Source organism: Podarcis erhardii, assembly GCF_964252035.2.
Source record: "Podarcis erhardii genome assembly, chromosome: 3".
NCBI classification, from domain to species: Eukaryota; Metazoa; Chordata; class Lepidosauria; order Squamata; family Lacertidae; genus Podarcis; species Podarcis erhardii.
The window spans coordinates 22,128,555-22,141,617 of record NC_138507.1 but is presented as its reverse complement, the minus strand read 5'-3'; the positions used below and the strand labels follow the sequence as shown (position 1 = coordinate 22,141,617).

At 40.2% G+C, this 13,063-nt stretch overlaps 1 protein-coding gene across 2 annotated transcripts in view; it reads left to right on the top strand.

The window, feature by feature from the left end:
• AGPAT5 (1-acylglycerol-3-phosphate O-acyltransferase 5) overlaps positions 1 to 9,850 on the top strand; it is a 30,941-nt gene extending 21,091 nt beyond the window's left edge. For both annotated transcript variants that reach the window (XM_081857326.1, XM_081857325.1), the window contains 3 exons: positions 497 to 658; positions 4,689 to 4,812; positions 6,100 to 9,850. In XM_081857326.1, coding sequence (XP_081713452.1) covers positions 497 to 658; positions 4,689 to 4,812; positions 6,100 to 6,325 — 512 coding nt within the window. In that variant the 3' untranslated portion in view covers positions 6,326 to 9,850. The remainder of the gene's footprint in view (positions 1 to 496; positions 659 to 4,688; positions 4,813 to 6,099) is intronic.
• The last annotated feature ends 3,213 nt before the right edge of the window (positions 9,851 to 13,063 follow it).

Sequence of the window (13,063 nt, the reverse complement as noted above, 5' to 3'; positions counted from 1 at the left end):
CTCCATTGTTGCACGATCTCCAGAACGAAAGACAGAGCTTTTGCAATGATGCTGATTGTTTCCTTAGTGATCTTTTGGTGAGCAACTTTCCTCCTAAGAAAGCTCAGCAACCTTTCCCTGAATCCCTAAAAAAACAGAACTTTATTCCCTAAAAAAAGCTCAACAACACTTTGACCTGAACCCCTCCCCAAAAGGAGTAGATCACTGCCAGTTTTTTATTTTGTGAGTAGATCACTGTCTCTTAGGAGTTGGCCATCCCTGTCCTAGAGCACAATGACTGGAAGAAGAGCAAAGCTGCTGCAAAATTGGCTTTGGGTGCCCACATGATTTGGCTTAATGTTACGTGCGGACTGGACCCCTAATTTAATATGACCTGCAGACTAGAGACAAACAGGAGTTAATATGTCACACTATCATCATACTCTGGAGGCTTCAGTTCTCCAGGAGAAAAAGCCACTTTTAATACATTTTCAGTATACTTTTTTCTCTTGCTTAGGACTTGCTGTATTAAAACATGTACTGACACCACGGGTGAAGGCTACTCACGTTGCAATTGATTCGATGAGAACCTACTTAGATGCAGTTTATGACATTACGGTAGCATATGAAGGTACTGTGGACCAGAAAGGACAAAGGAAAGTGGCTCCATCCATGACAGGTGAGTTGGTGATGTTCAATTAATTTAAGCAAGAATGGGGAGTCTGTTTGGGACAGCAGGTTGGACCGAATTGTGGCCAACCCTCCACAAGCCATATTTGACAGGTGGGCGGGGCCTGGTATACAGGGATGTGAACAAAGCACTTGTGGAAGGTTTGGGCCAATGATGTATCTCAACTCTTGCCCATCATAGTTTTTAAAAACCAGCCAGAAGAGGTTGATTGGGTTGGTCTAGAAGTTAAATGCTTCTGTGCCAGCTGCCTTAAAGCAGGCGCTGGTGTAAGCCCTCAAGAGGACAGTCCTGAGGTTTGTGACAACTACTGCCCAGTTGCTAATATCCCCTTCTTGGGCAAGCAAACTTGAGATGGTTGTGACTGTTCACCTTCATTCAGTGCTTGGGGGAAAACTGATTACCAGGTGTCTGAATCATCTTCATGAGAGGTTTTTTAGCAGAGACTGGGTAGCAACAGATTTCCTGCAATCAGCAAGTGCGTAGCCTCTGAGGTTCTCTGACCAGGTATTTGAAGTTCATGTAGGCTTTTCTGCTCGTAATTTTTAGCTGTCTCAAAATGGGTTTTATGAAGATTTTGACTTAATCTTTTGTTGTGATTATTCTCATCCATGGGGATGAAGGGCGGTCCAAAATATTTTTTAATATACTTGTTGTTCAGGAGACTGGTGGGAAGTCACACGCTCTCCCTGTTCTGATGTTAATTTTGGTACTTAATGTCCATCCCATTATTCCTGACTAGAACGTAATGTCAGGTCCATTTACCTCAGACCTGGGGGACTTTGGCCCTCCAGGTCTTGTTAAATTGCAGTTCCCATCAGCAAACATGGCCAGTACAAGAACCTTTGAAGGGCCAATGTTTCCCCAAATCTGATTTATCTGAACCTTACCCCCTTTTTCATTGTGAGTGATCATGGGGTGATTGCAGCATCTACCTTGGGAGATTAAGCCCTCTTTAAAGGACTGTGGATATCTGCCCCTATCTCCTGGGTCACTTCTCTGTCTCAAAATACTAGAAACTTCAAAATCATCCCTCTCTTCTATTGCACTCTGCCTTTGGCATACTTGCAAGATCTGACTAATGGAAAAGAGCCCTTCAACCACTGTTTTGGTTTAAAACCTACATGTCAACTCTTGGCCTGTGATGAAATCGGGTGCAAGGACTACCAATATATTTAAGAATATCGCCTCTTTTGTCAAAACAAAACGGGTGACTTCAGTGATTTTGTGTGTACTCCTAGGCGGGATTTAAGCTAGTTTATATTTTAGTATTAGTCTTTTAATGTATTACACAAAACATAAACCTGTTTGACAAGACTCAAACTACTACTTGTTTCTGAGCCTGTAGCCTTTTGGATAGTTTTGTACTTTGCTTTCTTTTTATCCTTCTTTGGAGATAATGGGTGAAGAACACTGTGTCACAGCCATTGCAATTCATTCCCATGCCTCAGTACCAGTAGTAGAAACATTGTAGTGCTAATGGTTTTGGTGTTCTTGCCATTTAATCTATCTGAAATTATCTTAGTTTTTCCTCCCGTTTCTCTTGATTATGGTACTTCTGCAAGCAAACACAGATGCTCATTGATGTTTAGTTTCTACTCCTTTTATTTCCTATGACTGAAAGCCATCCTAGAAATAGTTCCTTTCAAGTTGGTTGCGCTTTTGTTCCCATGAGAATTTGCCTAACACATTCTAATCAGTTTCTGATTCACAGCAAGAAAGTTGTCCCTAATCAAAAGCTTGAGGGGTAATGTATGGTTCTTAATTATGTTGCTTCTTGTGGAGGGAGCGTTTTGTTTTATTCGTCCTTCCAAGAATAGCCTTTTGGCAACTTTGGAAGAATTAAGCAACCCATCAAATGCTGGCATTTCAAGCCAATATTCCTGAAGTTGGATGTAATTTGTACTTAATGAATTGTTGCAATGGGGTTTGGTTTTTTTAGCTTAATTACATAAGCCTTTGGGGAGTTGAGCCGATGTGAAATTAAGGGTCATGGGACTACGCAACCTTTAGTGGCTCTTATGATAGAATCCAGCTGTTCCTCCGCAAAAACAGGAATGCCATAAATTGTTCTTATCCACTGGTAAGCCAAAGTAGTTACAGTGACATTGTGTCTTTTGGAAAAAAATGGATTAGTCTCGCTAAGATGAACTGCGTACAATTAAAATAGTTCCTTGGTCAACTGGATATAATCAAGAGTTTCGTTCTCGCAACTGCATTGACTATTTGGTTTTTAAAAAAAAATTTGAATGGTATTAAGGCTAAGGGTAACATAGTATGCAGGAGTGAGAGTGGCAGTTTCTCCCACAGTGGTTTCCACACTTTGGAAGAAAAGCTGGAGGACTGCCATGAAGCAGTTTTGATTTTATGTTGCGCCTTCCTTTTTGCTTTATCCCATGAGTACAGCACTGACACGGTTGAAACGGCAACCCAATATATAATGCATTTCAAGGATTTGCAGGGCAAATTCGCCCTTGGATGGTGAAGAGCTAAATGAGATTGCTTTGCATTGCTTACACCTGCCCAGGACCCTAAAATAACCTCAGCTAGGGCAAAGGCAACATTCAACTCTTGTAATGATAGATGCTCCTGACCTACCAGTGTGTGGCAGAAGTATGGAGAGGCACATACCTCAAATACTCCTTTTGAAGGGTGCGAGATAAAAGGAAAAAAAAAGGGAAGGAGTGCAGAAGTCCCCACTGTCCACATTTCTTCCATGTTGCATTCTAAATAAAATCAGAAGGATGCAAATTATTATTTATATTGTTCCTGCAGAATGGTATTTTGTGATAAATGGACATCCAAAACACACAAACCATCAATAAAAGTAAAACTAAGGTCATGGTTTAAAATCCTTTCAGCTGTGCCTTGTGCTCTTGGTATCAAAATCCACTTAACAATGCATACCATGGTTCTCGTGTTCCATTTTTTGCACTCCTGAATTTCATTGCGACTTACAAGTCATATCTCATTCCTGCTGGCTCTGAACTTTAACCCTGTGGAATTATTCGGGATTCTCCTCCCTTCCCTGCCACCCTAAATTCTACTTTATACTGTGATTCTCAAGATCAAATGGATTTAGTAGCTTTCATATGTGCACCTGAACTTGGGTTTTTAGTTTGTGTGTGTTGATTTCCACATCTTCTGTACTGAACTGTAAACCATTAGGCATCTGGTTAGCCACTGTGGGAACAAAATATTGGACTTGATGGGTCTTTGGCATGATCTAGAAGTGCTCTTCTTTGTTCCTAACAGTTTCATATATTTGTGCAGGTTTTAGAAGAAGGTGGTGATTTTGACTGCAACAGCCAAAGAGAGAGAGAGAGAGAGAGAGAGAGAATGAATGTACCGTACTTTTTGCTCTATAAAACTCACTTTTCCCCTCCTAAAAAGTAAGGGGAAATGTGTGTGCGTCTTATGGAGCGAATGCAGGCTGCGCAGCTATCCCAGAAGCCAGAACAGCAAGAGGGATCGCTGCTTTCACTGCGCAGCGATCCCTCTTGCTGTTCTGGCTTCTGAGATTCAGAATATTTTTTTTCTTGTTTTCCTCCTCCAAAAACTAGGTGCGTCTTGTGGTCTGGTGCATCTTAGAGAGCGAAAAATACGGTGTTTGTCCACTTCAGTGGCACTTATGAAAGTAACACTTCTACCCTCTTTTTTAGATTGGAAAAGTATTTTAAAAGAAAAAAAATATACATTTCATACATTATTTAAGGTTTTAGTAGACATTAATGTCTCTGAACATGGATGGAAACAGTGGTGTTATACTCTGCCTTGTGAGAGTACTAAACTTGAAAAGCAACCTAAAAAAATATTTTTAAAATAAAAAAATATTATAAAACAAATTGTGATCTTGTTACTCAAAGTTCCGACCTTGGAGTAATTTTCAAAAGCCTGTTTCTTTTAAAGAATGCCGAATAACACTGCACAGTTACTGAACTTGGCTTTAATTTTACTGAACGACAGTGGAGTTGCTCATGATGGGGCAAGGGTATTCATGATGCTCTTTTGGGTTTTGTAGACTTCCTTTGTAAGGAGTGTCCAAGAATCCATATTTATGTTGATCGCATTGCCCTCAAAGATATTCCTGAAGAACAGATGTATATGAGAAGATGGCTTCACGAACGTTTTGAAATCAAGGATAAGTAAGTAAATACAGTGATGTGACACTGCTTCTGGAGCAGCATTAATATGGCTTGAAAGTTCCACAGAACTCAACAAAATCTTAACTGGTTATTGCATACCATCAGTGAAGGGTTGGATCCAGATTTTGCCTTCCATTGTTGGAAAGGCACCTTCTGGAAAAGCTTCTGATTCAGCAAAAGGGTGCTGCTGGTGGAGAAGGTAGAGATATATTTTGCCTGTTCTCTCTTCTTCTAGCCCCACCTATTATGCTCTTCTGAAAGGTTGGAGAACCTTCCGGAACAAGAAAGAGGTGGTGCTGTATGCTACAGGAGGAGTAGGGAAAGTAGACTTTGCTTTCATTCAGCTGGTACTTCTGCTGGTGGGAACAAAGTTTGGATCCAGTCTAAAATGTTTCCTGCAGACCTTTTGCTTATATTTTATAAATGTGTGGATGTTAATATATCCAATGTGGACAAGGGGTTGGATTTGGATATGGGAAGCAGAGCCTCAAATCTTGGTTCATATAGTAAGCTTCTTAGTGGCTATGAGTTGGCTCACCTTCTCTCAGGTTACATTTATTTCCATGGGTGTTTCGGAGTATAAAATTCTTAAGCACCAAAAACTACAAAGCACAATGTTTTTAGAGCATACATTTTAGGACTGAAGAATCGGGACATGGGTGGCGCTGTGGGTTAAACCACAGAGCCTAGAGCTTGCCGATCAGAAGGTCGGCGGTTCGAATCCCCGCAACGGGGTGAGCGCCCGTTGCTCAGTCCCTGCTCCTGCCAACCTAGCAGTTCAAAAGCACGTCAAAGTGCAAGTAGATAAATAGATACCGCTCCGGCAGGAAGGTAAACGGCGTTTCCGTGCGCTGCTCTGGTTCACCAGAAGCGGCCTAGTCATGCTGGCCACATGACCCAGAAGCTGTATGCCGGCTCCCTCGGCCAGTAAAGCGAGATGAGCGCCGCAACCCCAAAGTCGGCCACGACTGGACCTAATGGTCAGGGGTCCCTTTACCTTTACCTAAACTGATGAATAGTGAATTTTCTTTGCTTGCTATTCCAGGCTGGATTTACATGACCATTTGTTACATAGCCTACCTGGGCAAAGCCAGGCTGTTCTCCTCACCTGAGTCTATTTTGCCCACTTGGGAGGGGGAAAGTGTCCAATTCACATAATGAAGTTTGCCAGTGCAACAGCTACCTCTGCCCATTACTATTTGCACATGATAACTTGTGTGATATTTTTGTTCATCACCAAACTATGATAAGCCTGTTACCTTTTTTTTATCCTTTCTTTGCTCCTAGGTTGCTAATAGAATTTTATGATGCAAAAGATTCTAAAAGAAGGAACAAGTTCCCTGGGAAATGTGTCCGTTCCAAACTAAGTCTCAAGAAAACTTTGCCATCTTTGCTGTTTTTAAGTGGGCTGACTGTTAGTATGCTGCTGACAGAATCTGGACGGAAACTCTACGTGAAAACATGGCTCTATGGAACTTTGCTTGGCTGTCTGTGGGTCAGTGTTAAAGCGTAAGGTTCTGCACCTACAACCAGTGACGTTATGCTCCTTTCTTGCACATCTCATCAAACTCTTTCCTGAATTTATAAAATGTAAATAAAGCCTTATTAATGGAACATTGGATGAATTGAGACTTGTGACCTAAATCTGCCATGGTCAGTGTGGAGAACATGTATATGTAATTATGCTCCTGATTTTTCCCCCCAGAAAAAGCAGCAGAGAGCCAGACTTATAATGCATTTTCCCTCTATGGATGGATATCTATCTGCACATGATTTAATAGAACATGTGATTATAGATAAACAGCTGAAGTGGACCTCTGAATGTATTTACTGATATTACTTTAGGTTTATATATTTATTCCTGACCCACGTTCTTTAGTTCACTATGGAAATTATCACAGCTGCATCACAAACTAAAAACCAAAGCTAATAGCTCCCAACACATTTGTTTCCTTTTTTTTCCTTTTTAAATTGAGTTTCTCAAATTTACAAAGCAGTTGGTAGAACATGAAAAGCTATTTTTAAAGAAAAAATATGGGTAAAAACTCTTCATGTGGAAATTACTTTAACATATGCATGATTTAATTATATTACTAGATGGCTTAGTTTTTGTTTGCAACATGTTTAATTTTATTCTCGAAAAGGCTTGTGTTCTTGATTTAAAACACCACGTGTTGGTGCATAAATGATTTTATATATACAATATGTTCAACTAGTAAGTCAATAATTGAGGCTGTCTTGGTTGTAACCTACCTAGATTCGCAAAGAGCATATTGGTACATTTCAGCTACACAATTAGTTTAAGTCATAATATGTGTGCCATAACAGCAGTGCACATTCCAGTTTCCTGTTACCCCAGGACCACTTCACACGGGGTGTTTTGTCCACAAAGAAAACAATCGCTTTTATCAGGAGCATCCATATGGTGTTACTTGTGAATATTTTGCTGTGAATACACCAGTCGGGAAACAAGTGTTGGTAAAACATTGACTTGTGTGAAGTGGTCCTGAGCCATATGGAACCAAATGAATGTGCCTTGCCATGATTGATGCTGCTGTGCAGCTTGGAGTATATTTTATGGTAACAAGGAACATCAATGTGTTCTTGCCAAAATGTAGACTATGTGCCTTTTTAATCTACTGATCTTAAATTTAACCTAATATTTCACAGCCTGATCATTTAACACTGTAATTTTGGGGTATTTCCAAAGCTTTTCACAGTTGGCGTGCACTTGAACTTGAAGTATGCAGTTTTGCACTGTAGAATAATAGTGAGAGATGCATATTCTATTAGTATTTAATCCACTCACCAATGTGTTTTGTAAGAACCAGTGGTTCTTGTTGCTATTTGGTGATATATTGGGGAAATATTTCCTGTTGTCATGGGGCTAATTATTCTGTATCAACTAAGGGAAGGGATTCTATTTCGTATCTATTATTTTGTAAAAACAAAACAAAAAATCAAGATTCCGCTATCAAAATGGAAAAAGATTAGAGGCTATTTTTATCTTTCCGAGTTTTTTTCACAAGAAGTTTCTGTTGGCCTTGAAATTGTTTAAGACCCAACATGAACTAAAATGCTTGTCTTAGATTTTTAAAATATTAAATGCATTTAGCTTCAGCTATGATGAGTAAGAAACACCTTGTTCTTGTGTGTTCTCCTGAAATTGTATAGTATACTTCATTTCAGATGTTCATCTACTTCATTATGCTGCCTTCTGGTCACTAGAGCAGACTTGCTGGTTAATGGAATAATCTATGGAAGAACAATGTGTTGGGGTTGTAGCCTCTGAGAAAGGATATACTGTCAATCTCTGTGTCCTAGACCTGCGGAATTGCCTTCCAGTTTTACTGTAAAGCTTTTTTTGTTAATGGTTTGCCTATCAAACAGCCCAGAAACCTATGGGTTCAACTCTACAACTAAAACAAGCTGCTTAAATTTAATGAGGCAGAACAATTCTTTGGAAGTTGAACAGAAACATTTTAACTGTTCACAAATTCCAGATTATCTGGGACACAAATCATCTCCTTCGCGAAGCTTTATTTTAAACTTAATATCTTTGGCAAGTTGCTGTAGCTTCCCTCATGATTTGTTTATTTAAAAATTGCTATTAATTTGAGGCATTGGCTGCTATTTCAGAACATAAGTAGATATTGACTTATAATTTTTTAAAAGCAGTGTGACAACCTACTGCCTGTTACTATTGTTTCTGAACTTTCAGAGTTTTAATACCTTACTCTATATGGACAGGTCACCACTAACCTTTAGTGTAAATTGGGTCAATAAATATAACTTTATTGGATGCCCTGCTGCTACAGCAATCGAGATACAAGTTTTCATCCGCAGGGTTGTAATTCTGCAAAAACAGAGAACATGCACACCCTTCAGACTTTCACACTAAATGGCTCTTTTGACATCTGAAGAGGGCCTTTGTAAGAGAACAAAACTAAGGGCAGACAATGTGATTGTCCCTTTGCCTTGCCTGACAGTAATACTAGAACTGAATCGCCAAATTTTGATGGAGCATTTATTTGTGGCAAGGAGTAAGCAAGGCCACATTCCACATGTAGCCATAGACATACGGGAGTCACTTCCTCACGGTGTGATCTCATTCTGCAGAGGTTTGTGTGAATCAAGGGACCATCAGATTGGCAACACTAACTGAGCCAGGAGCAAAGTGATTGGGTACGAAAGATGCACATAATTAGCCCCACCCATATGGTGGATTGACCCTCATGCTTTTCACTAGTTTGGGGTTACACCATGAGGAAACAAGTCCCACACTCTTGCAGAGCCAGATGAGTTTTAAAGGCATGGATGCTATTGGCAACTTGGAGTACAATTGGCTTAGTTGCCTGTTCTGCTCTCGATATTCCACTGGATAAATCTTAGTACTTTTGTATTTCACATCTATTTTTTTTAAAAAAAATGGCTGTGAAAGCTTCAAAAGTCACTTTGCCTGAGACCCCTGGTTCTAATTTGCTTAAATTCATTTGAGTATCACAAAGGCATAATTAGAAAGGGGATTGTAAATGTGCAATGAAAATAGGCTCCTTTGAAAATGATTCCTCCCCCCCCTGCCAGCATTACTCGATAATAGTTGTGTTCACCATATTCATTTTGCTAATTGGTGTTTCTGGTTTGGTCTCAGTTGTTCGGAAAGAGTTTCACTCTGTAAATGGTTTCGAATATTGCACATTTATATGTGCTGGCTGGTAACAAGTTCAAACTGCAAACTGCATTGCAAAAGCAGTGAGGTAAGAGACAAGTACCAAAGAGTGGTTTGGTGATTTTGCATTCGTAGAAAGTCTCTATTTTGAATTGGGGTAATTATGTAGTTCACAGAAATGTTTCTTGCCGCTCACATAAATATTTCTTTGGGAAATGAACTGACAGCTTCTCTTGTCAGTTTAAATGTGAAATCTCTCTCATTGAAAGGGTTATGATCTGTGCTTATGGAAGAGATACTGTTTGTTCACATTCTGGAAACTTAAAGAGTTGATGCCAGGATTAAATTAAACATACATTCCAGTAGAAACTTCTTTGAAGGATTATTTTATTGATTTTGAATGTGTGTGATCGTAAGTAAATATTGAAACTGGAACAAACTATCGCAAATGATTGCTGTGTCTGGCCCATTCTGTCATGTGAAAAGTCAGTCTCAATAGTTACAAGGCGTTGCTTGGTTTTAAAGTGCGCTTTAAGCCTTTAACAAACATGTATATTGCATGGCACAGCTGTGATGTTCCAAGGTATTCAGAATTTCTTCATGGCCACTACACTTGGTTTGATTTGGGTGATTTGGCTCAACTTGGTTTGATTTGGGTGTTTTCTTTTTGGAGGCGTTTATCAACTGTGTTGGCCTGCATAGTGTTCATCATTATCACAACTGCACACATTCCACAATGAAAATGTGAAGATTTACATTGTTTTATTCTGGTTCACAAAGTGGGGCTTTAACAGAGTTTGGGTGCTCTAGAGCAGTGGTTCCCATTTAGGGATCTGAGGACCCCCGAGATTCCGCAGAACACACTCAGGGGGTCCACAGCACCATCCCCTGCCAGGGACTCACTTCTTTTGTTAATTGCACAGTGAAAGCCACAACCTCACTCCAAATAAGTACTGTTTTTAACTAATTAATCACTTTAAGCCTAGGATGGAATTTGCACACAGGAGGACTAATTACGGTAAATAATAACAAATTACTACTACTATTAAAAGGGACGTGGATGGCACTCTGTGTTAAACCACAGAGCCTAGGGCTTGCCGATCAGAAGGTCGGCGGTTCGAATCCCCGCCACGGAGTGAGCTCCCGTTGCTCGGTCCCTGCTCCTGCCAACCTAGCAGTTTGAAAGCACAAAGTGCAAGTAGATAAATAGGTACCGCTCCAGCGGGAAGGTAAACGGTGTTTCTGTGCGCTGCTCTGGTTCTCCAGAAGCGGCTTAGTCATGCTGGCCACATAACCCGGAAGCTGTACACCGGCTCCCTCAGCCAGTCAAGCGAGATGAGCGCCGCAACCCCAGAGTCAGTCACAACTGGACCTAATAGTCAGGGGTCCCTTTACCTTTACTTTACTACTACTATTATTACCAACATTACAAAATTTCTCCTGTTTTCCACTCAGTCTTCACGAATACTTTATCAAGCCCTGACCATGCCTTCATCTATGTCCCTGAAGGATCCCTCAGTTAGCATAACTCAGTTATGCTGCAATGTTTTCCTAAGGTGCACCATCTCAGATAACAAGTAAGGAATAGCATGTTTGAATACTCTCATATAAAAAGCCTACATACAGAACACTTACAAGTTGGGGACACAATTGCTTTTCTTATTATTCAATTGTATTGAAGCAATGGAGACAAGTTTTTCCTACTGCCTAGGGATAGGCAATTTGTGGTAATTCCACAGCTTTCATGGTCTGTTTTTCAGTATACCAAAAACCCTTTGCTTTTTAGGGGCCACCCCACATTTTCTTCAAAAAATTGCTTTGCACAGGTAACTACCATAGAGTTATCAAAATTTCCAAAAGTAGAGAGTCTGTGGCTTGGTTTTTGGAAAAATAAGGGGTCCTCAGTAATTAGCTAATTGGGAACCACTCTAGAGGCATGAGTTGACTTGCAAAGGAAACATTGCTTATTGGAGCAGGAACCAAAGTAAGAAAGATGAATCTCCCAGAAAGGTTTTGTGTTCAGAATGGAAAGCTCCTTTGAATACATCAATGTAATGTTCCTGGGGCAGCAGGGAGAGAGCGAATAAAATGCTGCGGAAATTTCATTGTATAAAATCATCAATATTCTGAGGCAAGTGTTTCCCATCTTCAAAGTAAGTCTTTAAAAAAATTGTTTTGGGCAACCCCCTGCATTTCTACAACATCACCCTTCAAACAGTTACTTCCATCAGAAATGGACGTAGCATTCCTGTCTCCCCAGAGCATAGGAAACATTTTGTAGAGAGCCCCTGAGTAGCTTTGAAAGCTATTTGTACAAAAAGTCAACCACACACAGCAATATCCGCCAACACAGCCAAGTGAAACTGCAGGGGAAATTAAGCAAGGCAGGATTAAATTTCTAGAAGAGTACTTCGCCAGAACACTGCTTTGTATTGTTGGCTTTTACAAAAAAAGGAGGGGAAAGTACTGTACTATTCAGCTACAAAGAGATTCGAAGCTCTCCAAAGCAGCAGTCTGATTTTGGCACTTCACTTTAATGCACCTCACATAATAGACACACAGATTATTTTTATTTTTATTATTTAAGAACTCCAATTCCTTCACAATGCACCCACACCATGGGAGTGCTGCTACTTGCATTGTGGCAGCACCTGCAAAAAATCTTGCAGTTGTTATGTCAGCATTCTGAAATTAAGCTCCTTTAACTGCAAAAGTGGGGAAATGTTATTGGAGAGTAAGCCTTGTCTTTGGATGTTGACCCAGTTTGACACTGGGCTGCCATTTAATTAGAACCTATTAAGAGAACATTGGATTGCCAAGGCTTAAGTTTTGGCAAGATTTTTTTTTCCCTTCTAAAAGGAACAGGCAACCTGGATAAAACAATATATCCTCCAAATGCTTTACCAACTGGATGCGAGTTGACTTGCACATATGGAGCTGTTAAGGCACTTATCATAAAATATGTTGTTGTCGTTTAGTTGTGTCCGACTCTTCGTGACCCCATGGACCAGAGCACGCCAGGCACTTCTGTCTTCCACTGCCTCCCGCAGCTTGGTCAAACTCATGTTTGTAGCTTCGAGAACACTGTCCAACCATCTCATCCTCTGTCGTCCCCTTCTCCTTGTGCCCTCCATCTTTCCCAACATCAGGGTCTTTCCCAGGGAGTCTTCTCTTCTCATGAGGTGGCCAAAGTATTGCAGCCTCAGCTTCAGGATCTGTCCTTCCAGTGAGCACTCAGGGCTGATTTCCTTCAGAATGGATAGGTTTGATCTTCTTAAATACGTTATAGTTCACCAGATAGCATTCGTACAAGCATTTAAGTAACATTTCCAGAATAGCAAATTCTTTCAGGAAGGAGAGGCTGGTATTCATTCTTAAATTCTAAGGCCATGGAGGTTATTTCACACTATTCCTTCCCACCTCTTCCTTGGTGAGCACTAGATTTTCATCACCTATTTATATAAGTTATTCCTAAATATTGGATTAGTTGATTGAAAAATGTTGATATGGCTCTCCTTCACTCACCTTCGTTTACGTATCCAGTAAAATGAATATAGTGGGTCCAATATGTTTCCTAGTCTT